The 26,635-nt window shown below is 38.7% G+C and overlaps 2 protein-coding genes and 1 long non-coding RNA gene across 3 annotated transcripts; 1 reads left to right on the forward strand and 2 right to left on the reverse strand.

The window, feature by feature from the left end:
- Window positions 1-1,734: 1,734 nt before the first annotated feature.
- abcc6a (ATP-binding cassette, sub-family C (CFTR/MRP), member 6a) lies at window positions 1,735-22,553 on the forward strand. The gene is made up of 31 exons (XM_043241938.1): window positions 1,735-1,923; window positions 2,633-2,809; window positions 3,253-3,378; window positions 6,484-6,621; window positions 8,303-8,422; window positions 9,514-9,575; window positions 9,889-10,020; window positions 10,486-10,692; window positions 11,567-11,744; window positions 12,100-12,261; window positions 12,431-12,523; window positions 13,379-13,582; window positions 13,741-13,887; window positions 14,015-14,102; window positions 14,991-15,060; window positions 15,167-15,293; window positions 15,635-15,811; window positions 15,966-16,133; window positions 16,237-16,429; window positions 16,754-16,835; window positions 17,165-17,273; window positions 17,366-17,573; window positions 17,655-17,965; window positions 18,113-18,312; window positions 18,582-18,708; window positions 19,003-19,104; window positions 19,252-19,398; window positions 19,752-19,910; window positions 20,016-20,182; window positions 20,267-20,461; window positions 21,135-22,553. Exons 1-31 carry the CDS (start codon window positions 1,882-1,884, stop codon window positions 21,241-21,243), a joined length of 4,527 nt encoding a protein of 1,508 aa, XP_043097873.1. The 5' UTR covers window positions 1,735-1,881; the 3' UTR covers window positions 21,244-22,553.
- Window positions 10,550-20,697, reverse strand: LOC122346990. The gene is made up of 3 exons (XR_006251189.1): window positions 20,606-20,697; window positions 15,150-15,261; window positions 10,550-10,687 (listed from the first exon to the last, which is right to left on the reverse strand). It is a non-coding gene; the product is annotated as an uncharacterized LOC122346990 (long non-coding RNA).
- Window positions 22,554-25,653, reverse strand: sumo3a (small ubiquitin like modifier 3a). The gene is made up of 4 exons (XM_043241940.1): window positions 25,497-25,653; window positions 24,474-24,602; window positions 24,196-24,267; window positions 22,554-23,702 (listed from the first exon to the last, which is right to left on the reverse strand). Exons 1-4 carry the CDS (start codon window positions 25,515-25,517, stop codon window positions 23,640-23,642), a joined length of 285 nt encoding a protein of 94 aa, XP_043097875.1. The 5' UTR covers window positions 25,518-25,653; the 3' UTR covers window positions 22,554-23,639.
- Window positions 25,654-26,635: the final 982 nt, after the last annotated feature.

Raw genomic sequence — 26,635 nt, forward strand, 5'->3', positions numbered from 1 at the left:
TGTGTGTGAAAATGTGTATGCTTTGCATTACGTGAGTACGTCTGTGTTAAACCTATGCCTCAGCACATCGTTTTTGATGTATTTACAACAGAATCCTTGAGCGCTTCTCTTTTAAACACACTTGACCTATGTGACGTGCCAAACAGGTGCAGGCCTGCAGTTTTCGCAAATTCTGCATGAGACCAAATTTAGCAAGATATTTTACAACATGACATGTTTGTAGCCTATGAGGCCAATTGATTAGGATAGTTTATGTGCATATTAAAACAATGAGTATCATTTACTTATTTACATATTTGTACATCTGTGTAAAGTTTTTTTTATAAAAAATGAATGCTTCATCAGAAGTCATGCATTAAAACTTACAGTAACCTTCTTCCTGAAAGCACATACACAGACATCACATATTTTTCATATCAAAAAATAATAGTAATTTGCCTTTCATTTTTTAACAGTTTTATGCCATTTTTAAGACTTTACTAATAGAAGTTGAATAACTAACAAATATTATTATACGCCTACTTACAGTTGCGACGCACAAACTCGCGTAGTTCTATATAAAAACTATTATTGTTTTAAATGGTTTTGATAAAACCATTTATTCAAACATCTGGGAACGCGCAGGCTCAGACAAGGCTCTGTGTGAGACAACGTGGACATAAAGGCTCGACAATAGAACGTGTAGCACATTTAAATGCCTGAGTACCTGTTGTGAATATGGCGGAAATTTTACGTGAGACATACATATTAAAATTTTACAGGATAATTAGTGAATGAGACCGGTCTACAACCTTAATTGAGTCAAAAAATGGTATAGTCTAGCGCAGCTGGTCTGGTTTTGGGTTAGGACCCGACTTTTGCACTGGACAATTAGTTGTGCCCCAATACAGCTTTAAAAGTCTCTTGTACAAATGTGAATAGAAATATATTTTAAATATCTTTTGGATATACCTTAAATTTAATGTACTTCGGGTTATATTTCTGTCTTTCTCTTTTGTAGTTTTCTTTATAGTTTTCATCGATGGGGCATTCAACTGGTTAAGATGTCTAGCTTCTATGAAGTGAAGCTTATTTTATGGTAAATACAATTATTTGACCATACTTATTTATTCAATACACCCAACTCCTTTACAAAACTCAATTTTGGCTTCACTTGTTGAGGACCACTAGTCTGAAATGTTAACTGAGAGGTTATAGAGTTGCGTCCCACTATAGATAATGAATAAGGGACTGAATTCCAGGCTGCACTCAGTGTGTGGCGTAAGTGTACCGTAAGTCCCTCTGGGTATAAAATGTTGAGAGTGTGGTGCTTGGTTGTGTGTGATCTTACTAAGTGTTTCTCAGGTACATGCAGGAAAAGTGAAATATAGCACTTCTATAAAGACAAACAAATAGCACCAGGGCGCTACTAGCAGCACTTTTTGCATTTGGACCGAGATGGAGTTGACTACTTGTGAAATTGATAGTGTTTTATAGGAGGCAAAGGGGGCGAGAAGAGGAGTATGTTAAGGGTGGGGATTTTTTTCGGGTGGTGTCAGAGAACTTTGCAAAAACCACAGTACTGTTTTGATAAAGAACCTAAAGTACGTGGGAGTTGGGGAAAGAGGAAGATAAATAGAGAAGGAGGGAGAGACAGAGTTTAAGGAAGACTGTTGGGAGGAGAGAGTGAATATAACCACCCACCTAAGCTGCTGTCAGACCGGTGGTCAAAAAGCAGACACTTCCAGACACTCTCAGAAACAAGCAGTGACAAAAGTGAAAGAGAGTGTGTAGGAGATCCCAGGACGAAGGGAGAGTTTGACTCAGACAGAGCACAGAGTGGCAGAACAGTCTAAAACACCAGGATACACAGCAGGGACAGCTTCAGGACCAGACGAGTGAATGGATACCTTATGCAGTCTAAGTGGACTTGACCCTCTATGGGTGAGCAAATGTCTTATTTGACTTATATATGTATCTAGACAGATGTATACTGAATATATAAATATGCACAGTTAATTTGTATTGTATATGTAACATTTATACCTGTAAGAGAAATTATTTTGGAAACAGTATATAACTCCAGCAACCTGAGAACCTGAGTTTAGTTTTTTTTTGCTGTTCTTGAATTTTATGACTTTTTAGTTAAAGTTGGAATATTTAATAAATGTGTCATATTAAATTAAGATGATGCACTGTGGTCAAAGTTTGGAATGTGAATTATTTTGCATAACAGTTCATAGTATTAACAAGCTAGCAGATGGCCATTTAATACACTGCTTTTACTAGCTTCTTTAGTTGTCAGAATTTCTGGCATATGTGTTCTTTCAATTACACCGATTTAGTCCAATCTCAAGACATAATTGTATCTCAATTGTTTCTGACCCAGTAACAGAAAGAGATAAGAGAAAATCAGTGAGGAGCTTAGCCAAGATAAACAATAAGAAGCAAAAATTGACCAATATGGTAAACAAAGCTCAAAATGTTCAAAATTATAACCTTATTTGAGATGTTCTGGAACATTCAGGGCATATCTGGTTTCTGTGTGGGCTGGATTTGGATGAAGATAATGTTGATCCAATGAAAGAATGAAGACTGTCAATTATAATATAACTGGTTGAGAAGTTAAGCACAGCCTCTCCTTCATCTCTAGGACTGGAACCAGACATGGTACACGCATAACCCTGAACTCAGCAACTGCTTCCAGAACACAGTCCTGGTGTGGGCTCCGTGCATCTACCTGTGGGTCCTCTCTCCGTTTTACTGCCTTCATCTGTACTGCCACGGCCGAGGTCGGCTGCCCCTCTCTTCACTCTGCAGTGCCAAGCTGGTGAGACAGACTGCTAAGACCTGTTAATGTTATACAAGCCTGTAAGGGTCTCAAAAGCACCAGCTTTGTGGGCTATAAAACTAAAACCAGAGTGTTAAAACAAAGTGAACATGGTGGCCTGGGTAGAATGAGGGGTCGAGTTCACACTTTAGCTTTAACCAAGGAAGACAGTTAAAGAAAGAGTCATGTGTTTAACCACAGTTCGCAGAGTGAGTGAAGTTAGCACTCTGGTGAGCTGTGATGTCACTTTTCACTCTTCCGCTCTAAAAATCTTTTGTTTGAAATACAGTTGTTCTTCCGTTTGTTCAGAGTCACACAGATTCCTAACCACTCTTATCATAATGTAAATCGCACCTCTTCTCTAGAGTCCAACGAAGAGCTTCCGGGAGGGTGACTCAGTTCTCACCCTGATATGAATTGTATTCCTCTTTGCTCTTTTGCAGTTGCTGGGGTTCTTCTTGGCTTCCTTTGGTTTCGTGGAATTCTTCTACATCCTATTGGAACGAAGACAGGAAATCCAGCAACACCTTGTCTTCTTGCTCAGTCCCGTCATACGCAGTCTCACTGTGGTAATGTAACCCCTAGGTTCTATACTTACTGTATTAGATATATGCAGCAGTGCAGGAAGAAGCCAGCATAAAAAGATGCATAGCACTATTTATTAATGAAGCAAATGAGCTCCAATCTATTGTTTTCATCAACTGAATATAAGGAACAATACAATTTTTGGTTGTAACTTTCTACAATTTTTAACCTTAGCATGGGAAAAACTGCTGTCCAGGCTTAAGGTGTGGTTATATTTATGACTGTTCAGCAAATTGTTGCAGGCAAAATCCATTAATTTCAATTAATAAAAATCCACACAATTTTGCACGAGTCTGAAAGATTACCCAATGCAAATTTTGCAGCGACTTAAAGTTAGTTACCACCTTGGGTTGAAAGTGACTTAATCACTTTTTCAACTTTTTGTGCTAAAACTTTTACTAATGCACCTTTAAAATTTAATATGTAGTCCAATCTTGCTGAAAAGACATATTTAGACCAAAATTAATCTCCATTCTAATCTAGACACTTGTTAGCATTGTTTTACTTATAGCGGGTTGACCAGAGTAATCACGTAAATCTTACCTAGTGAAGTTGTTGATTAGTTGTTTTCCATGGAAGACTTGCTAGTTAAAGAGACAAAATGTTCTGCACAAAATTTTCACATGTTAGATGAAATGTCAGAGGAGACAGAACCTTCTCAAGATCCAGAGGATCTTCATCAAGTAGAATTGTGGGAATTCTGTAGCAGTGTGTGTGCCTTTACTTAGTGATAGTTACGAAGCCTAGTGGGAACACCAGCATCCCATATTATGCCTTAAAAATGTATGCATGGGGCCACATACACAAGCCTACATTAGATATTTCAGCTTCATTCATTCCCCCTCCTACAAGCCTTCCATCCCATAATTCATTTCTCAATACACCTGCTTATGTCTGCAAAATGGCTCCTAAACCCTTACACAGCAGGAGCTGTTTTCATCTAATAGAGTGTGACACTCTGAGGTGAACTAGGTTAGGGGCACACCTACACACTGACTAATGAACACAATCTCATCATCGCTTTCTGTCCACATGTTCCATTTACATCCTGCAGAGACGGGCTCCAGACCAGACTCATGACCCATCTGTGGTCTCCTCAGACACCTAAGTCAACACTCACTAATGCCAAAGAAAAAACACTCAAAGAGTTAAACAGTGAGATCTTGTCCTTAAAAGCTCTTTTTCTTCACAACAGATTGTGATCTTAATTGGTCACTGAGTGAAATAATGCATTGTCATAGCTTGGTGTAGGTCTGGAATGTAGGTATCAAACCTCAGTAACTGTTTTGGAGATTTTATTAAGTAGGTGCATAAATATTGCTGTTAAATTATGAAAATATTGCTTCGCTGCCTTGCCCAACCTTTTTACCACATATGGGTTTCTTGTGTAATATTTAGGGCTTATGTAATGAACAGTTTAGAAAGCAACAACCACAACTCTACTAAACCTAAAGGGAGAATTTGCAAAGAATGAATTGTGCCCCCAATTGCTATTAGGTTAGTTGTTGGTACTAGATTGTGAAAAGTGCAGTCTCATTCTTTCCTGGACCTGTATGTCATTAGTCTTCCAGATTTAAACACCTGAAATGGCTCTCTAAAAACATTATCATTTAATATTTATTTTTACTTTACATTTTGACATTTGCTTGTTTTCGAAACTGTGAAAATGATGTGGAGATCATCCCTAAAATCTGGCCCCCAAAATTGAGTTTTTGAATATTTGGTTTATGTCCTTGTGTGCAGCTGAAGTCTGCTGTAATGCTTGGCTACTTTTTTTTACCCACCATAAGCTGCTGCCGGTTTCACTGCGTGCTGTCATTTAAGCCGCAGGAAGCAGATCTGTCTCTGTCTTCTATCGCTCTTAACTCTCCAGTATAATTACAAGCTTTGGCTTCCTCCCACTGTCCAGAGGAGAAGTCATGGCTTATTCTTGCAAGATGTAAGGTCTAAACACAACATCAACAATGCAGATGTTACATGTGGTTTACGTGTTCTGTTTCCAGGTAGCACAAAAACCTCCGCAGGCGTGTTTCTTTAGGACGTGATTAAGAGTTCCTTTTGAAGGTTTCACCTCATTTATTTGAGGTTATAGGGGTTTGGTTTGGTTTTGAGGAGGCGTCTTTGGACCCAGTCCTGATCCTTCATCTGTACCGCACCAGGAGGCTACTTTTTACATAATCAAATGGTGTTTTGTGCTACCTAGGAGATAGAGCAACAACTGAACATCACGTCAAGCTTGGAATCTGCGAGAGCCACTAGTTGACAGTCTGGTTTTGAGAAATGGAGAATGTCAAATTGTTTTTGGATGAAGAAAAGTCGCAGTAATTAAGAGAAATGTACGCTAAACACAGGCCACACTTTACATGTGTTGTTTTATTAGAGGAGACAGCTGTGGTGGTAGACAGGGAAATCCCAATATAACCTCAACAAAACTGCTGAAACAAAAACATAACAAATTTAGTGTTGGATAATACAACGGCATAGTACAAGTCTATATCTACTTAAATTCAGTTCTCGCATGCTCCATGTTTTATCCATATACATTGCAAAAGCTTTTAACTGACTGAATTAACCTATATGCAGCCTGCATGTATACATAGTTTTTAATATAGCTTTTCTCACTGTTGGGTATTCGTTTGACAGGATGAAATTTTGCTTGCTGCTCTTTCTTCTCTCTAAAGGTCATAGCCTCGGTACTTGTAATTTAAATCTATTAAATGTAATTAAAGTACATTTAATTGAAGTAATGAAGATTCCAGGAACGCTTTTGCAATTTTCCATTGGTCGGCCAAACAGACAGTCCCGCCCCCAACTCACATCAACGGTCACTCAAACAAGCCACAGTGCTTAGACTTTTAGGGGCGGAGCCTACAAATAAATTAAGCCAGGAAAAAGAGAAAGTATTTCAGCAAAAAAAAAAAAATTACATGCTTCACCTTTAAAGTAAACTTGCACCATTCAGTAGTTACTCATCAGTAGGAGGGCATTCTGTAATTAGGCTCCTTTATGAAGTTATTTATCACTTGTTTTGTACAGGCTGTAATTTTAGCAGATGAGAACAATGTTATTAACAGCTGTGTGTTTGACAGGTGTTAGCCGTGTGTGTGATTCATTGGGAGAGAGTACGAGGATGCCGTTCTTCTGTTTTCCTGTTCTTCTTCTGGTTGTTGGGCGTGGTCTGTTCCCTTATTCCGCTTCACACAAAGGTCCAGCTGGCTGTGGATCAGGTGAGAGAAATGACAACTGACACAGATACCAAATCTGGGGATTTTCAGTTTCACACTACATTCACAAAACCCTGGACTAACCCTGCACATAAGGAAGTATTAACATATTGACGAAACACAGGTGCACACACAAAAACATCCTCATGCTCAAACATACAGACAAACACAGACGCATGCATAGCCTTAGATACATATCCACACACTCGCAAGCAAATACATCGCAGCACACTCTCACAAACACACAGCAGCTCAGCATTCCAGCAGTTTCTACTTTTAGCACTGTTGATTTTCCCCAGGTTTGGACTTTGTCACATTCATATCATGAGTTCAGGTGAAGTCCAAGTAGGTGTTAGTTTTAAACATATGTCAGAAAGTGTCCTTTTACCCTTTCTGAATCTTACAGTATGTCAAAGTATAGTATTTTATAATACTATAATTAAGCTCTGAATTAAGCAAACAACTATTTTATCTAGCTAAATAATTTAAATCAAATGCTTGAAATATTTCAAAGTTCACAACATTTTTATGTGCCATGTCAATAACCAGGCCAAAGTACATGTTTCTATTCAATTTTATATTCCACACAATCCCTTTTAGTCCAAGGACAATAATGCAGTTACCAAAAAACATTTTTAGAAATGAGACTAGGCAGTTCTGACCCATATCATGCAAAACTGGGTCAAACATAAAGACAGATAAGCATATTTCTCACTGGCTTGATGACTTTATGCTTGAATAAAAGTGGGAAGACATTTTGACTGACCTACATTGTGACCAGCAAAACCACTCTGGCCTTGTTTTTTCTTTGTGGTGTGGTTAAGAATAAAGCCTCTATCTTGGCAAGGGTCTCCACGGCCAAACGGATGTTTACTACAGATTTGTCTCAGCATGGTTTGCGCTCCAATAGTAAAGCCAGGATTCTATATCCAGGACACCAGAAAGACAAACTTAGCATCTGATATATGTGTAGAAATGCATGAGCAGCATACGAGCAGCATATGCAAGCTTTTGTAAATATAGCTACTTTTGGCTCCATACCAACAAATAGTGGCCGGAGGCTTAAAGCAGCGATCTATGAGTTTCCAGATTGTAGCGTGACTTGAGGCCTTTTATGACTCTGTTCATACGTAATTCATTTATATAAAGCAAGCCATTAAAGAGTTTGGTTTTCACCATGATTTGCCTTAACTGTTCAAAATAAGCTTTACTATGTTGTTAATGCTTGTGCACACCCATGTCTTCTGACATTAGGCGAAGTAAGAAAGAACCCTGCACTGTAGCACTGCGTGATTTCTTAGAGAATAAACAACAGATCATATTTTTTTACATTAATCCTTAGTTTGGGATATGACATCACTTAAATGTAAACAGTAGTTCAGACGTTCTTGCATGACATTTTGAGTGACTTTTTGAAATGTCTTCAGTAAACAAGCCCTTTATGGTTCATTAAGAGATTTAGTTTTGGTTCAGATATACATCAAAGAGGTTTGTTCCATCAGAACAGAATGTTCTGTGTGTAAACAGCATTTTGGGAAGTCTGTGGATCAGAACTGGAATAACATCACAGTAGATTATGGGAAATCCCTGGTTGTGGTACTAGTTTAAAATGGAAAGTCTGCCAGCGCTCTCTTTTTCTGTAATCTGTATGTGATTTGCTGATTTTGGTGTCTCTGCTTTTCAGGGTCTCTCTCCAGATATCGTGCGGTATTTGGCCTTTTTCTCGTACTTCGCCCTGCAGTTGGCGCAACTCTTCCTCAGCTGTTTTGCAGACCGGGCACCCTCAGGCAAAGCCGTCCTAAAGGTATGAACGGTGCAAACTCTTCTTCAGTTAAAAGAATCACAAACAACCCTGTGGTGAATTTCAGTTGTTTACTAGTTTCCTTATGTAATACAGAACCCAACCCCACCATTTTAAAGTGAATTATGGTAATGGTGGTAGGATACTCAACTACTGTCCCCCGTAAGTATGCGGCTCTTAGATATTAGCTATTGGATAAAAAAGATGTTTTTCGGCAGTCAGCTTGACTCATCAACATGGACACTCTGTGGTCCTCCTTCCCGGATAATGATATATCCTTTTTTTAAACTTAAATTCTTGACTCATTCTGCCCACTGTTTGGTTGTTATGTATGCAAATTACACCCAGAGCAGAGCAACACACAACGTAATCGCCAGACATCTCGTGAGATAGTGGTCCATCTGACTGTTCTCCTCCAGAGAAAAACAAGGAAACTAACTCAGAGAGGAATTAGTGTGTTTGTGATGAGGTTCTAGCCACAGACGTCGGTGCCACACCCCTTGATCCCCTCCTGGCTCAGTCACTTCCTGTGTAGGGTTATTCACAGCATCCTGAAGAGTGAGACCTCCGGTGAGGAGGCGGGAGAGAGAGTGAGTGTTTGGGTGGATGGCTGTATGGGCAAGAGGGCAGCACTGAGGTCAGGAGTGGGTGGAAGTGTGTTACAGTGGCACATACAGCATGCACACACACAGATAGAGGTCTACCACTCTCTTACTCACAGACACTTTCACACTGTTTCTCTGTTTACTCTGAGTTCACTGTTGCCAAATATGATTTCTAACCACTGCTTTCTCCATCCAAGAAAGCAAAACTGTGAAAGTCTTCTTTCGAAAACTGACTGTTGACAGTTACACACCTGGTTATTTATGTGTATAATGTTAGAACTGTTTTCAACAATCCTTGTTATAGTTGATGATATAATTATACCATATTTTCATTAACATGTTTGGTTATTCCAATGAAGACTAACTGCTAGGCATCAGTATGGGACTATACATTTTAATGTCATTATTTTAGTACATTATTATTATAAATTCTGTACTTTTTGGTCATATAATGAATTTGTAGCCAACTTGTTTTTCTTTTATTTTCAGAATGCATGTCCTGTTCAAGATGCATCATTCTTGTCCAAGATCCTCTTCTGGTGGTTCAGCGGGTGGGGAATTAAATATTTTTGAATACCATTTGAAGAGATATTTGCAAAAACAGATAATTCCTTTTTTAACAATTCTCAAAAATCCAATTTTTTCATTGTGCATTACAACTTTAAAAAACAGCTAACTAACACAATAAAACACAATGAATACATGATTCCATAATACAAAACATGATTTTTGAAAATTGTAACAGTTATCTGTTTTTGCAAATAAACCATTTTCTAATTTGTGATTTCTAATGCTCTTAAAAATACTCGTTGGTCCAGTCACAGTCAAAGTAATGCATATGGTTTGTGTTGTGTGTGCTTCCAGGTTGGTTTTTAAGGGGTACCGTTCTCCTCTGCAAGCAGAAGATTTGTGGAGATTGAGGGAAGAGGATACATCTGAGAAGATAATATCTGACCTGGAAGAAGAATGGACAGCAGAGCGCACCAAGTTACAGCAGTAAGTTCCATTACATCAACAGTCAAGTGTTCCCCACACGTGACATTTTGAAGTACATGCACATTTATATTGTTTGTCGATGTTGCTGTGGATCCTCATGCTGTTTTGATCAATGCAATCGCATTTCCATGTGAAAGATGCCCACAAAAGCGACAGACCTAAAATGAGTCAAAAGGAGCCCTGCTGCGTCCACGGTCGAGACAGGAGGATTGTGTCAATTGGTTGGCTTGTTAACACTTTTCTGTTTTAAACATACAGTGTTTTCAAGTCCTCTAAAATCTTCTTTTAAGGCCTCACATGTCAGAGGTCCCATGCAGTTTACAATTTGTGGAAACTTGTGGCACAGGATGTTTTAATGTCACTCTGTTTTCAATTACAAGAGGTATTAAAAAGCTTAACAACTGCATTTAGGCTTTAGCACCAATTCCTTATGCACATGTCCGTTTGTCTTTTCTCCATCCACAGGCAGGAGAACCACCTAAGCACCAGTATTGCTTTGGGATCTCGACTACCAGAGCAGGCCCAGTTTCTCAGGAAGATTCAGAAGGAGCAGAGTTCGGGATTCTGTCTCTTACGGACACTCGCTCGTAGCTTCGGACCCTACTTCCTAACAGGAACGTTGTGCCTCATGGTCCACGACGCCTTCATGTTTTCAGTTCCACAGGTTCTAAGGTGAGAAAGTCAAAGCAGATTTAATGAGTCATCTTGGCCCAGTCCTTAGTTTAAGTTCGTAAACTTTGGGCTTTTCGTATATCTAGGATAAGTTAGGCTTTGGGTTGTGTTTATGAGAAGTTCTGCCTTCAAATAAACACAGATGGCCCCTCTGTGCTTTTAAAGACAGCTTGCTAGGTTATCAAAATATTTTTAGAAGAGACATCTTACGGTTCACAATATCTTGGGATGAAAACAGGAAGTGGCAGTGTGCAGCAGGTGCTTGAGTCAGAGACGCCATACCAGCCAGACAGAGATCATGCTGTTTATGCCCACAGAGAAGCAATTATGGCTTCAAGTCTGAAAGCTTGAGAGAGCGAGAGATGACCACAGCATTCTGTCCGCCGTAGACGTGTTAGCTTCGGGGAGGGTAGAGGAACACTGTCGGGGTTGTGGTTACTATAGGCAAGCAGCCAGCTAAATGGGAGGTTCAGTCAGCTACCATCGAGCAGGGAGATCCAAACTATAGCAAGTACATGTATTGTACTGGGATGCACTGTGAAAATTATGGTGGAAACTGTGGAAACATTCAAGGTCTTCTGTCCTCAGAACATGGTTTTTGTAGCATTTGGTTAGCGTTCAGAAAAACATTTTTCTAGTTGAACATGCTACCCCTTGTTAGGCTCAACAAATCCACCATTCTCCTTTTTCAAAACATTTTCAAAAAAAGCTGTGGGTTTAAGCGCTACTGTAAACCTTGAGCCTAACCACGATGGTTGGATGCAGTCCGTGACAGAGAAATCTAGCCAAATGCTTCAGAATACATCAGAAATCAGCAAATTTCTTCGTACTATATAGTGCCTTCATTCAAACCCTTTTCTCTCTTGTTTTTAAGTCTGTTGTTAGGCTATATGAAGGATGAGGATGCTCCGCTGTGGAAGGGCTATTTCTATGCCTCTCTTATGTTCCTCCTGTCCTGCCTGCAGTCCATTTTCAACCACCAGTACACATACACCTGCTTTACTGTGGGCATGAGGGTTAAAACAGCTGTCATGGGTCTTGTCTACAGAAAGGTGGGCCATCTCACATGCACAAAAACCCATTAGAACATATAATTCTGTGATTAGTCTGTGATTTTAAGGGAGGGAGATATGTGCTTCAGTGTATATATGGTAAAATTAATAAATAAATAAAATAAAATATAAATTTCATGGACTATGTAATTCTTAGAAAAGTAAAGTTTAAGAAGTTTTTGCCCATATTAGTGAAAGTGAAAGTTCTTGTAATACAATATTTGTTTGTCCTTTCAAATATATTCTTATCATTACATTTCAGCTTCCTGCAGGTCATACTATGAAAGTATTTTGGTCAAATTTTTTAATCAATCCTTATCTCTTCTTTTTTTGTCTCCTTCTTGTTTTTCCTCAGTCTCTTGTCATGAACAGTGCAGCACGCAGAACCTGCACGGTTGGGGAGATTGTCAATCTGGTGTCTGCTGATACCCAGAAGTTGATGGACTTTGTGGTGTATTTCAATGCAGTGTGGTTAGCACCCATTGAGGTCACACTCTGTCTCTTCTTTCTTTGGCAGGTGAGGGCACGTATTTGCTTTTTTTTATTCCACTCCACTAAACTGTCTCCATTCTAGTAATATGATTAAAATCTGAATTTCTCTCTGAGCATTTCGGGATACTGGCTGAATAGCTGTTTTAGCTTTCCAACAGAAATAAATGAGACATGTCTTGTTTGATGTATTTCAGCATTTAGGACCATCTGCTCTAGCAGGCATTGCCACTGTGATCTTCATTTTCCCTCTGAACGGATTCATTGCGAGGAAGAGAAGCAAACTCCAGGTACTGTAATGTTGTAACTCATCCATGATTCAAGTGTGGCACTTTGAGGTCATTATATAAGGGATTACTCTACAATAAAACGTACTGTAAACATCATACCTCCAAGATGTTTATAAATATACTGCAAGCTACAGCAGTGCAAGCACATTTATTTTTAACATTTCAATAATAACAAGATTCTTATTAAAGGAGATGATTCCTTGTTTATCTCACCCCCTAAAATTCTTTCTGAGCCATAAGACCCTAGAGGAGTGCTGTGAATGAGCGCTAAAGAAAGTCAGCGAAGGGTCCACAGCTGGTTTAGATACTGAAGTGAGCAGAGCGTGGGTGTGCGGGTTGGATTCAAGCTTCTCTTGTCTCTTTGAAGTTACCCATGCTTCCTCTAAAGCAAAGTAACCACAATGCTTGCAAATGGCAATAAAACTTACATTTTCTTTTTAGAAAACAACAGACATTTGGCATACCACAGATTGAGTCAATCTCTCAGCTCCTAGCTATTGTGTTCTAGAATATCTTAACATGCAGTCAGGAATTTATTGCCTTCTTCAGTATCACTCATTCTGCTGTGAGGTCATCCCGCTGAAAAGACCTGCTCATGTTGTTGGGTCTAATCCAGCCTGGTTAGGTTGGTTAATTTTAATGGTGGTTGACCAAGAAAGTTTTTTCTGGTTCAGTTTGTCAAGAAGCCTTGTAGGAACATCAGACAACTAATATCAAAAACAAAATATATGATAACCAGCTATGCAGCTATTTGTCAAATATTTAAATCCTTTGAAATGTATATATATTAAAAAAAAAGCGATTTAGTGGTTTTGTGATGTTTAATAACTTTCCTGTTTTCTGGTTATTCCACAGGAGATACAAATGAAGTACATGGATGGACGGGTCAAGTTAATGAATGAGATTCTGAATGGTATCAAGATTTTGAAGTTCTATGCCTGGGAAAAGGCTTTTCTGGAGCAGGTCCTGGGATACAGAGAGAAGGAGCTTAAAACTCTGAAGAAATCACAGATCTTATACTCTGTGTCTATTGCCTCTTTCAACTCCTCATCTTTCCTGGTGAGAAAATAAAGTATTGCTTAAGTAATGCTTCAGGACACACTTTTTGGGAAAGAACTAACATTATTTATGATTGTAAACATATATTACCACTAGGTCAGGATGTCACACTGGTTTTTGTTTGGTTTATTTTGACTGTGATTTCCATTCTTTGTCAGATTGCTTTTGCCATGTTTGGTGTCTATGTGCTCATTGATGATAAGAATGTTCTGGATGCTCAAAAAATCTTTGTATCAATGGCTCTCATCAACATACTGAAAACTCCCCTAAGCCAACTTCCTTTTGCCATGAGCACAACCATGCAGGTGAGAATTACATGAACTCTAACACCATTATATTCTGCCCTGATTAGGCTATTTCATTATGGTGTCTGTATTTAGTTATTCTGTTTGTAATCTTAATTTAAATGTACATATTATTCTTGGGTTGCAGGCTCTGGTCTCTTTAAAGCGTCTGGGGAAATTTCTTTGTCAAGATGAGCTCAAACCTGACAATGTGACAAGGGAATCCTTTAAATCTGGTAAGAGGTCACTTGTTGACAATCATTATTGTGCAGTAGATGAGTAAAGCTAAAAACAGATTTACCCTCTGCCCCTTACTTCCGTCTGTCAGTAAAAATATGAGTGAGAGTGAGATTAACAACAGTTTGATAATAGCTTCTAAATTTCACAGTTAGATGGTAGTGATGTCTCACTTCCTCTCACTGGCAAAAACAATTACAGATCTCTGAAAACAGACTGGACAGGAATACAGTGTTTATGTACTATTATTTGATTTTATGTTTGTATTTATTTATTTAATTTTACTTGTAGATCCCCACAGGCCTTGCACAAAAACAACAGTTCATTTAAAAATTTACCTTGTTACAAATGCCTTGTTACACTGCTATAATATTACAGTATTAAATTATATATATATTTTACTTCTTCTCCAACAAAATTACATTTTATGGACTTGTTAATTAACATATTATTTATGACTTTTATATAATTTTTTTTAATAATTTTTATTTTAAAACAAACATAAAAAGACATGTTGTTATAAAAAGTATTAAAATATGTCTGGTATGTTGCCATGAACAACGCTCAAACATACAGCTTAGAAGTTATTATACGAAGAAATTTGATCGGGGGACAGTGGTGGGCGGCATTCATCAAAGCTGTTTAAGATAGCTTGTGAAAACTGTTATTGTGAAGATAAAGCTAATTAGACTGCGTAATTAAAGTGAGTCTGTAATTTCACAAGCTGCAGAAGAAATCTCTGTAATTTCAACTGAATCTTTTCTCCAGAACAATTTGTGTTTGTGTTGATAGTCTGCCTTCATAAATTGCATGTTATGGCAAGTGATTAAGGCACGATATTACATGATTTACTTTTTTCTCTGTGATTGTTCCTCTTTGCTTGTCAGATGTGGATGGTGTAGTGTTTGAGAATGGAACCTTCAGCTGGTCTAAGGATGGCCCCCCATGTCTAAAAAGGTATCATTATCCAGAATGTTTCCACAAGTCTCCTGTATACGCAATCAGGCGATAAGTGTCCAAGTTTAAGCGACATCCCCCTCACTTACTCTGTGTGTTGGAGCAGGATCAGCGTAAAAGTTCCCTGCGGTTCATTGGTTGCTGTTGTCGGCCATGTTGGCAGTGGGAAATCCTCGCTGCTTTCTGCCATGCTTGGAGAGACTGAAAAAAGAAGTGGGGCTGTCTCAGTCAAGGTACTTACATTAATCGACCATAACGCCCACTGCATATATTTTATGTAATATGATTTTAAATGGCATGTTATGATTATGCAGAAAGTGACCATAATCAGAGCACTGTCTTTCAGAGTACAATTACATGTAATATAAAATTATATGTAGTATATAATTATAAAATAAAAGAGGTACAATATTCTGAAACCACACTGAAAATTACATTTAAATTTGGTAATAAACAAAATATTTTGCAATTCAAAAAAGTCAAGATTATTTCTATCTCAAGGCCACTAATCAAATTTTAAAGTGCACCATAGTTCATCCTTATAGTTGATTATCTTCTTTTTTTTTCAATACAGGGCTCAATTGCCTACGTTCCCCAGCAAGCTTGGATCCAAAATGCCAGTCTGCAGGACAACATTCTTTTTGGACGTGAAAAAAAGGAAAGCTGGTATCAGCGGGTGCTAGAAGCCTGTGCTCTGCTGCCAGATCTGGACAATCTGCCTGCAGGAGATGCCACTGAGATCGGGGAGAAGGTGAGACCAAAATAGACGACTGAGCTTGCATGAGCTAAACTTTCATGATTCAGATTGCTTCAAAAAGACCATTAAGCATCCATGAGACGAATCAGGATATATAAGTCTTAATATACAATGAGATAAAAATGTCTTCTACATTGTCTTTTGCCAGGGTTTAAATTTGTCTGGAGGACAGAAACAGAGGGTGAGCCTCGCACGTGCTGTTTACAGGAAAGCTGACGTGTACCTGCTTGATGACCCCCTGTCTGCGGTGGATGCACATGTTGGTCAGCACATCTTCAACAAAGTCATTGGACCCAGAGGCATACTGAGAGACAAGGTGACTATCACTGCAGTGTTTACCCTAGGGATGGAATGGGGGATAATTTTCTATCTCCTCAGCATTTCCAACATCTAACATTCAACATTTATTTTTTTCAAAGACACGTGTTTTAGTGACCCATGGAATGAGCTTTCTGCCTCAGGCGGATTTGATTCTGGTTCTGGTGGATGGTGAGATCAGTGAGCGAGGCTCCTATCAAGAACTTCTGAACCGGAATGGTGCTTTTGCTGATTTCATCCACACCTTTGCAAGCTCTGAAAGAAAAGAGTGCTTTTCGGAGGCCTCGCACAGAGGTAATATTACTGTGGTGTGTGTTCAGGCATTTATACTAGCTGAAAAGATGTATGCAGTCAGTGTGGATGCTGGTGTTCCCACCAGGCTTTTCCTCCAGAGAATCAACATGCACAACATGTTTTCTGCTTGAACAAGTGTTACACTATAAGTTACACCAGTATCCATTCAGCATAAACCAACCAGGACTAGTATGAAACATCATAGCGGTTTAAGCTTATCCTCTCCGGAGGGATATGTCAGATCCAAATGTCATTTTAATGTGAAAAAGCTTATTATGTATTCGGTAATATAGATTTTTTTTTGTTAAATCCATACATTTGCAGGCTCCAGAAGACTGTCCGTAAGATTGAGTGTTACTGAATACATGCCATTTTCCAGGGATCTGTCCCAAGAGCAGCTTATCAGGTATGTTATTTAAAATTTGCTTATTCAGTACTATTAAATATGACTTTAAACGATGCATACAATTTTAAATTACACTGATATTGTGGCAAAATGACAAAATCATGAGTTGGGTATTAATAACTGTATTTTATGACATAAAACCTGAAAATATCTTAAGCTGTTTTAACCACATTAAATCAGGCATCTTAAAAATATTGACTTATGGATGATTGAAACAAAATTTCAAAAATGCTACCTCATTATTTAAACTCATGTCTGCAGCACTCAATGCTTGTTAAGTTATTCACTAAATATAAGAAGCATAAAAACTGATTCAGACTCTCTTTTAGTGGTGACACCAACAGTATTACAATTGAGCCACTGCCTGATTCTGATGAGGATCACATCCAAGAAGACCTGGGCAAACTGACTAAGGTTGATAAAGCACGGATTGGCAGAGTAAGAGCATTTATCCTAAAACTTGATGACATTTTCTTTCTATTACCACATACGTTTGGCTTATGGTCTCAATTTTCCCTCTGTCCCAATAGGTCAAACTTGAAATGTACATTGAATACTTCCGCACGATTGGTTTGCCTCTGATAGTTTCCATAGTATTCCTGTACGCCTTCCAACAAGCAGCATCGCTGTCTTATAATTACTGGTTAAGCTTGTGGGCTGATCAGCCTGTCATCAACGGCACTCAATTAAACACAGATCTGAAACTGGGAGTCTATGGAGCTCTTGGCTTCGCTCAAGGTCAGCAGAGTCTTATTGTTTTACCTAAGGTAGATGTTTTACCTAAATAAACTAAAGTAATTTCAATTTCTTTTGTTTTAGGAATTGCTATATTTGGTACCACCGTTGCCATCTCTTTAGGGTGCATCATTGCCTCCCGCCATCTTCACTTGGAACTTCTAAACAATGTACTTCACTCCCCTATGTCGTTCTTTGAGTCCACTCCCAGTGGCAACCTCCTCAATCGTTTTGCTAAAGAGATAGATGCCATCGACAATATGATCCCTGATGGGCTGAAGATGATGCTAGGCTACTTCTTCAAACTGATGGAAGTCTGTATCATCGTGTTGATGGCCACTCCTTTCGCAGCCGTTATCATCCTTCCTATGGTGCTCCTCTATGGTTTCATACAGGTATGCCTGAATCTGCATTTATAGGGTTAATCGAAAAAATTTGCTAGAACCCATCTGCTGAGTCAGCGATACCTGAATTCAAAAGCAATGATTGAAATCATCACGGTTTTGACTATAATCGCTCTCCCACTCTTTTCAACCTTGAAGAGTTTCTACGTGGCCACATCCTGCCAGCTGCGCCGGTTGGAGTCAGTGAGTCGCTCTCCCATCTACACGCATTTAAACGAGACAGTGCAGGGTGCCAGTGTCATCCGGGCGTTCAATGAGCAGTCACGCTTCATCATGGGTGTCAATCACAAGGTGGATAACAACCAAACGGCTTACTTTCCCCGCTTTGTAGCCACAAGGTGAGGCACTGCACTGTTTTAGTCACAATAATATCTACATTTAGACAAAAAAAATCATAAAACTAGAAGCATTCTTATATTCAAAAACAATTAGGTGGGTGCAATGGAGTGGAACAGCCATTTAAAAAAAAGCACTGCTGATGCAATGCAGTAAAGCATTCTGTGTCAATTTTTATAGCACTTTATTATACTGCTGTTTTGTGCATCCTGCAACATAGATATTGATTGCTTGATATCGATGTTAACTTCTGGGATGTCGTCTTGCGCAGGTGGCTGGGTGTGAATTTGGAATTTCTGGGAAATGGCATTGTCCTTGCTGCTTCCATTCTCTCTGTGATGGCAAAAGGAACCCTGAGCCCTGGGATGGTTGGTCTGGCCGTGTCTCATTCACTTCAGGTGTGAATCATTTATAATCTGCCATTACTAATGTAAGCATTACAAGAGCTTCTTATTATATTTTATGTGGCAGTCTTGCTCTTGCAATGTTCACCCTCAAACCAAAAAGCTTTTAACTCTTGCATAAGATCTCCTGTGGTGTAGCTTTCATTTGTGGTCCGCCTTTTTCAAATTAACATTCAGAGAAAAAAAATGCAAACATTATAAGACATTATTAGACAAATCCCATCCCATCCCATTCCTTTTGACTTTTTTAGTTTACATCTAGTTTACATTTTTGTTTGCTGATTTTAGGTGACAGGTTTCCTCAGCTGGATTGTAAGGTCATGGACGGATGTAGAGAACAACATTGTATCAGTTGAGAGGGTGAAAGAGTATGCAGACACTCCAAAAGAAGTAAGTGTGGCTGTATAGCATAATTCAAACGTTAGTCAATCAGTTTTTCAAGTTACTTTTATCAACCTTTATTTGCAGTTGTAAATATTTTTTGCTTTGTTGGTCAGTAATAGCAAGGATTATTACTGTCTATATAATTATTTACAGGCGGCTTGGAGCATAGAGGGAAGTTCTCTACCACCATCTTGGCCTCAAAAAGGGACCATAGAATTTCAAGATTATGGCCTTCAGTACCGTAAAGGCCTGGAATTGGCCTTGAAGGGCATCTCTGTTCACATCAAAGAGCAGGAGAAGGTACAAAATATTAAAATATCTAAGTTCTAAAATATTAGCATTTACTCTAAACTATTATTGCTGTCTATTTTTATGGATGATATATGCCTTGCCTCATTTCTCTTGAACAAGGTTAGATTTTTGTAGATTCTTGAGGAGTAGCTCACCCAAAAAAACAATAATTTTATTATTCTAACTAGGCTATACGGTGAAAGTTCAAAGTACATTGCTGTAATTATGTTTGACAAACATTTGCTGGGATTGCGGTAATGCAAAGTGTTCCTGTATAATAGCTCCATAATTTCTTTGTCTGGAAGTCAAGCTATGCTGAAAATGTTCCCACAGGCTTATTCTCTGGTTTCTTATCATTTCAGATTGGTATTGTGGGTAGAACTGGTGCAGGAAAATCATCTTTGGCTCTTGGAATTTTCCGCATCTTGGAAGCAGCAAAAGGACAGATTTACATCGATGGAATCAATATTGCAGAGATCGGGCTTCACGATCTAAGATCCCGCATCACCATCATTCCACAAGTGTGTACAACTGACATACTCGCACTTTGAAACAATATTGCTCTAGAATGTCATGGCTTTTTCAAATTATTATGAACTATTTGCTATTTTCACCTCTTTTTTCAGGACCCAGTGTTGTTTTCAGGATCTCTCCGTATGAACCTTGACCCCTTCGATGCCTATACTGACGAGGATGTGTGGAATGCCTTAGAACTGGCTCACCTTAAAAACTTTGTGTCTGAACTTCCAGATAAACTCAATCATGAGTGCTCAGAAGGAGGGGAAAATCTCAGGTAAGTGTATCCAAGACTGCAGCCATTATATTTTAATCAGTAGAGACTTCGAGTTAACAATGGTGAATGGTTCTTTTCCTGCAGTCTTGGTCAGAGGCAGCTGGTTTGTCTAGCAAGAGCTCTTCTCCGAAAGACAAAACTTTTGGTGCTGGATGAGGCCACGGCTGCACTGGACCTGGAGACAGACACCCTGATCCAGTCTACCATCCGCAGCCAGTTTGAGGACTGTGCTGTTCTTACCATCGCACACCGCCTCAATACCATTATGGATTACACAAAGTATGTCAAGATAAAAAGCCATTGAACAGTGGTTCCCAAATTTTTCTCTGTGACATTCACAAATTGTCAGTTTTTTTTAAGTGATCCAAAACAACCACATTTATCTTACCATTCAATTGGAAATTTAGATTAGGGAAAAATTACCTTTGCAGTCATACATCGCTGTTGAAGAACTTTCGTTAATGTGACCGAATTAATCTGAGACGTCTTTTGGAAACGGCAATTCTTGCATTTCCATGTACTTCCGGTTCATCGGCCGCTGTAAATAAATAGCTAGAATAATAAAAAAAAAGTGTGATGAAGATTAAAACTGTTTGCACGTTAAAATTACAATTTGTCGAACTTCTTACTGGAAAGTGGATAAGCAAAAAAAAGTGATTTGGCTGCTTACAAATCGTTAAATGTAGTCTTTCGTTTACTTGTCCATTCTAATGCGTCAGCGTATTATTATTTTTTTTTATTAAACGCTTATCTGAAAACCAAAAAGTTTATTATAATTGCCCGAATGAAAATATGATCTATACAGGGATGTTTTGTTAACACTAACGTGCCAAATTTAGCGCATTTACAACGTTACATGTTTTGCGGACAGTTTGGAAAGCTCGTTATTTTATTTGCCTATTAGACATTAATTTGTTACTGTTTAAACGTTGCCATTTTTTTTTTTTCACAGGGTGATTGTCATGGATAAAGGATATATCGTCGAGATGGATTCTCCCAGTAACCTTATTGCAAAAAGAGGCCAGTTTTACTACATGTGCCGAGAAGCTGGGCTCTTGTAAGACTTTACACATCGGCTGTCTTCTCGCGCCTCCTTGTGGCGAAGGTTAAGAATCTGCAGACTCTCAATTTCTCAGTTCTCGGCGAAGAACATACAGAGAGACTTCAAAATAACACAGCTGGTGCTTCACAAGGGGGAAAAGACCCGACACTTGAATCCCAAACTTCCCCACAAATGAACACGGTTTGCCTGGTAAATTTGAAGATGTATGCGTTTGCTCAGGTTTGCTTGCCATCTCCATGGGTATAGTAAGGAAGAATGAGAAAAATAAAGATCGGTGCCTTACAACGCTATTCGAACGGTTACAGACCGGTGCAGTTGATGGAAACCTGTAGATATGGCACCTATTTAAATACACAAAACAATTAGGGAAGAACGTGTCTGTTCTGCCTGTGCCAGGTGAAAGAACGTGAATGTGAATAGCTAACATGTTAATATTTTTGCACAGGTAACAAAATCAATGAAGAAAATTTTATAAGCTCTAGTGGATTCTTAGTTCTCTTCATAGACCGTCAGTTATGTGAAGAATCACGTAAGAGGACAAATGTGTTTACAAACATATTGCCACATATACTTGACCTAAAATTCCCTGAAAAATTCCAGACTGACTCTCAGACGGTAATTAAAGCTTTTACGAGGGTTTAGGGAGAAAAACAGTACAGTTGCCCAAGTAGGTTGCGGTGTTTGTTCATTTCAGCCAAAGTAAACAAATAAAAGGGACTATAATGGCTAGATGAAAGAATGTGCAACCTGTACATAATTATAGTGATATACAGGACCTCCTTACTGCTGACCAAATAGGCTTAATACCTGAAGAAAATATTGTTCACCACCATTCTGAAGGCAAGATTTTTATTTAGCAGTTTTGCACTTCAGTGTAAGAAAAGTGTTTTACAAGCATTTTGTTCTCTGTAACTGTTACTGTAGACTTTTAGAAATATATTTTAATCTTAAAAGTGGACATGAAAAGACACTGCATCTCGTCTTGTAAGACAATGCAAAAAGCTACATGTGTGACATGTACATTCAAGTGCCTTTGTGACACTCCAGATTTTATTTATATTTTATATTTAATCTTTATTGACACTTCATCTCATGTTTTTGTATGTTTATACATGTAATAACTGTGTATAAAGAAACTTTTTGACATCTTGTTAAAAGGATGCGTCCTTGTGCTTCGGTAAGCTTTTCTACAGGCTCTATTTGATGGCAAACTTAAAAAAAAAAAAAAAAACATGCTGTTTAACAATTACACAAAACAAAAACTCTTTGGACATGGTGAAAAGCCTTGGCAAAAAAAAAAAAAATGAGTACCAAACTATATTTATTGTTTACAGTAGTAAAGGACAACAAAAAAAAAAAAAATGTACATATCAGTACAGAAGGATGCCAACATCTGGAAATCTTGGAGTCGAACTCTCTCTCCCTTTCAGCTAATATGAATTACAGTGGGAGGGCAAGAGAAGTTAAAAGAAATCAGACCAGTCCTTGTGAGCCCTGACATCGCCTCAACTAAGCCTGAAAGGATTCCCTTTTGTTTTGCTCCAAGACCTGGTCATAGATTTGGGATTTAAAAAAAAACAGAAGGGGAAGTAATGAACAGGAAAAAATATATATATATTGGTCTTTTTAAGTCATTCCCGTTTCCTCAGCCAACACTCGAGAGGAAACAGAAAGGGTAAATGGATATATTTCTACACACATTTAAAAGTATAAACACAGAACTAGTTGGTGTAATCCTGGCCCTACTTGCTAATCGAGTACCATCTTTAGGGTTTGGTCCAGAAGGGGGTCACTGTGAAGTGTATCATGTAGTCAGCGTCTTCATTTTTAAGTCGACCTTTACCGAGATGGTTCACAGATCCCGCCTATATAGTGAGCTCATACGAGAAGCGGCCCCATTAAAAAAAGGCAGATGAATACAGCACTGGTTGAACGTATTTCTACAACACATACAGGCAAATAGAATCTGAGTGGAAACAGATCTACTTAAAGCTCTTTAAGAATCAAAAAAGGTGAAGAAAACGAAACGTATGCTTCCCCACTTTGTATTGGGCGGCTGTACTACGGAGGGGGGGGGTGAGCGGTTCCCGGGGGGCTTGTCGAGTGAATCAAGTGTCCGGAGCAACATAAAACCCTGCGCGGCGGCTGGTGTGGATATTCTAAAGAAGTACGCCCTCTGGCAGCCTTTTTTGGGTTTGTTCCCCCGCCACAGTAGCAGTCTAATTGCGCATATAAATATTACTGGAAACACATTTGCGATGCCCGCTCTAGGAAAGCTAGAGATGACAGAATAGAGACAAAGAGACAAAGAGAAGGGAAACGATGTGAAAGCATCTGAATGAAACATCATGAGGAATAAAATAGATAAGTGTGGGGTCCGGGTGGTGTGGAGTTTTAGCAGGAGCCGCCGGTTTGTTGCTGAAATACATCAATTGTGTCCTCGTCCTCCATCTCCAGCTAACAAACACAAAGGTAACATTAGTTAATACATTAACAAACATTAAAAAAACAGTATGCATCAATCCTTTACAGTTTATTGATAGATTGTGTTAACTTAGGAAGCTTTAACAAACAAATTTATATTTTGAATGCAATTGATTAGATTAAATGTTTTCTCATTGTTAACATATAGTTAGTAGACAGTGTTACAAATGGAACCTTATTGAGAAGTGTTACCAAATTTCTATGAAATATACAATCATCATCATCTGGTGAAATACACAAAAAATAAACCCCTACACCACGGGTTGGTAGAATTATCAGAGACTTCAAGTGCTAAAACAACCAAGACAAATTCATTTATTCAAATAAACCTAAAAATTAAAACTAAACTTTTTGGTTGGCAGCATTTCTCAGTTGTTTAAAAGGACAAAAACGAAAAACAGAAAAAAAAATAGAAATAATAATATACCATGCACTATAATAGCACAAAAGGGACACTTTTACTCACCTGCGCCGGTGTGTCCGTCTCGTTAATTGGTTGCCCGTCAAATCTAAATCTAATCTGTCTTATCGACAAGCCCTGAAATAAAAGCAAAATTGACATCAGTCTTGGAACTGGATATATTATAGAATTTCAATAATACTTCTAATAAACATGGAGGTCTACAGAGTTGTGCGTTTCAAAAAAAAAAATGATGGTGACTCACATAGACGGCCCACACAACGGTCCTGTGAGTGCCAGGGTTTAAAAAGAGAACGATTGTCTATCCAGTGGAAATGCCTTACCTGTCTCTCACAGTATGCTTTCATTAATTTGCTGAGTGGCGTGTGCCTTTTAATTTTGAACTGGACCACCGAGCCATCCTGTCCCGCCACTTTCAGATTGATGTGGTCGTTCTCTGTTTTCACTCCCTCCTGAAACAATAACAATAAAGTGCATATATGAGAAGGCAGGGAAGATCAAATAGTGCAAAATGTACACATGAGATGCATGAAAAACAATCCTGCTGTAGAATATGATATGAGGCCCTTGGAGGGCTAAAACTTGAGCAGTGAACAAGGCCTAGCAGTGGATGCTAAGTTTTTAAAGAACTAAGTGAACTGAATGGGGTTGAAAGCACGTTTTATAATGTTCAGGACATTTAACCATTCTATAGTAAAAAGCAGCTGTGAAGCGTACAATAGACAGACATGCAAATACAGCAGCAACTGTGAGCCGTCTAGTCAAACATTGTTGCAGCTCTGTGCGCCATTTTTAAGCATCTGGCGCAGCGAGGTGCAACTCAGAACTCAATACCGTAACCGACAGATTGAGCAAATCAAACTTCCTGGCTGAATACTTTTGACCGGCGTGGAAAATACACGGTGTCCGCTTATTTATCATGTATATCACTGAGCGCTGCGAGGCTCTTTTGTATTCGGTTCCGCTGTTCTTGCGGCTCTTTCTTACGCCAGTGGCGTAACGTGGCCGGTCAGCGCCACTCCGCTCTCACAAAGAAAAACCCGCAAACGCTGAATTACACCGGAGCAAACGCGCGGCGTGTACAAAATAATGGCGTTCTTTGAATGAGTATCTGCTTAAAGGACCGCTTAAAACGCGCTTTAATAAAAACACGAGCCTACAAATTAAAAGCGGATGGCGTTTGTATGAAAGCAAGACAAAGATTGCGTGCCGACCGCCTTTCTCCCGCATAAATGCGCAATCTGACTCTCAGCAAGGTTGCACAAAATGAAACTGGAACTCGGCCTCACGCGGCTCGTTTTGAACAAAGCTTCAAAATACGGCAAGATTACAAATCGGATGCTCACCTTAGGCTTGTCTTCGGACATTTTTGCAGGTGTCTGTTGGTCTGTATTATGGAAATATACCGAACACAAGATGCGCTCTCCACACTGTAGAGCAACACAGCTGCCGACGGGGACGCGCTTTCCTTTACCTACTTTATCAGCGATTGGTTGGTTTCTGGTCACGTGGTGCTCCTGTGGTTCGCGGGAGCGAGCGAAGCTTCCTGCGAATTCATGTGGATAATATGGCCTGTGCTCATCATGTACTTTTAGGACTTCACATCAGGGCTAACGAAATGGTTTATTTTTTAATTAAAATATACACATTGCTTTAACAAAAGTAGTGTATGGTTTGTTAGGATAGTACAATATTTGGCTAAAATATAACATCTGTAATCTGAGGGTGAAAATAACAATGAAAATATTGATACAATTACCTTTAAAGCTGTCCAAATTCCAAGTTCTTAGCTTTGTTTATATATTTACGATAGGAAAATGACAAAATATCTTCAAGGAACATGAATTAAAGTACCCAGTGATTTTTGGCATAAAATAAAAATGATGATTTTGACCCACACAATGTATTTTTGGCTATTGCTGCAAATATAACCGTGCTACTTATGACTGTGTTTGTGGTTCAGGGTCACATTTGTACATAGTGGTGCTCTTTGTTTTCTGCTCCAGTTCTGTTGTCTTGAATAGCAAGTTATCAGGTTCGTCACAGCAGCTGTCAGTGCTAAAACAGTCATAACGCAAGTGTTGAAGGTAAAATAGAGGGACTGAAAGCAGATGCTTTTGATGTTACACAGGGATGCTCAGGCAATGTGTCACTGATAGTTTCACTTGATCTCTGTATCGAATGTCAAATACATTCCCAATCCCTATCCTCATCCATTTGATGTTAATAATTTTTACACAAACTGTGGTAGTGATTGCATTCATCAAAATCACTGATTTCTAACTTGCCACTTCTACTGAGAGACACATTTGCATCCCAGAGTCCCATTCTGGTGTAGCTTTTATTATATTTTATATTTACATTTTTATGAAAGTTGTCCAATTGTATGGATTTCAAAGTGTTAAGTAATATTATACAATAATAATATTTAAATATAAGGAAAATATCAAATAAACCGCTCATATCTCAAGGTCAAATAACATTT

This window comes from Puntigrus tetrazona, chromosome 6, assembly GCF_018831695.1.
Source record: "Puntigrus tetrazona isolate hp1 chromosome 6, ASM1883169v1, whole genome shotgun sequence".
Lineage (NCBI taxonomy): Eukaryota > Metazoa > Chordata > Actinopteri > Cypriniformes > Cyprinidae > Puntigrus > Puntigrus tetrazona.

Excerpts from the sequence above, each read along its gene's own strand:
- abcc6a (XM_043241938.1), top strand. The coding sequence starts at position 1,882 with ATGGATACCTTATGCAGTCTAAGTGGACTTGACCCTCTATGG. Across the intron at positions 10,693-11,566 it reads TCAGTTCCACAGGTTCTAAG|TCTGTTGTTAGGCTATATGA; the intron begins GTGAGAAAGTCA and ends CTTGTTTTTAAG. Across the intron at positions 19,911-20,015 it reads GCATCACCATCATTCCACAA|GACCCAGTGTTGTTTTCAGG; the intron begins GTGTGTACAACT and ends CTCTTTTTTCAG.
- sumo3a (XM_043241940.1), bottom strand. The coding sequence starts at position 25,517 with ATGTCCGAAGACAAGCCTAAG. Across the intron at positions 24,603-25,496 it reads TGTCCGAAGACAAGCCTAAG|GAGGGAGTGAAAACAGAGAA; the intron begins GTGAGCATCCGA and ends TTATTGTTTCAG. Across the intron at positions 24,268-24,473 it reads AAGCATACTGTGAGAGACAG|GGCTTGTCGATAAGACAGAT; the intron begins GTAAGGCATTTC and ends CTTTTATTTCAG.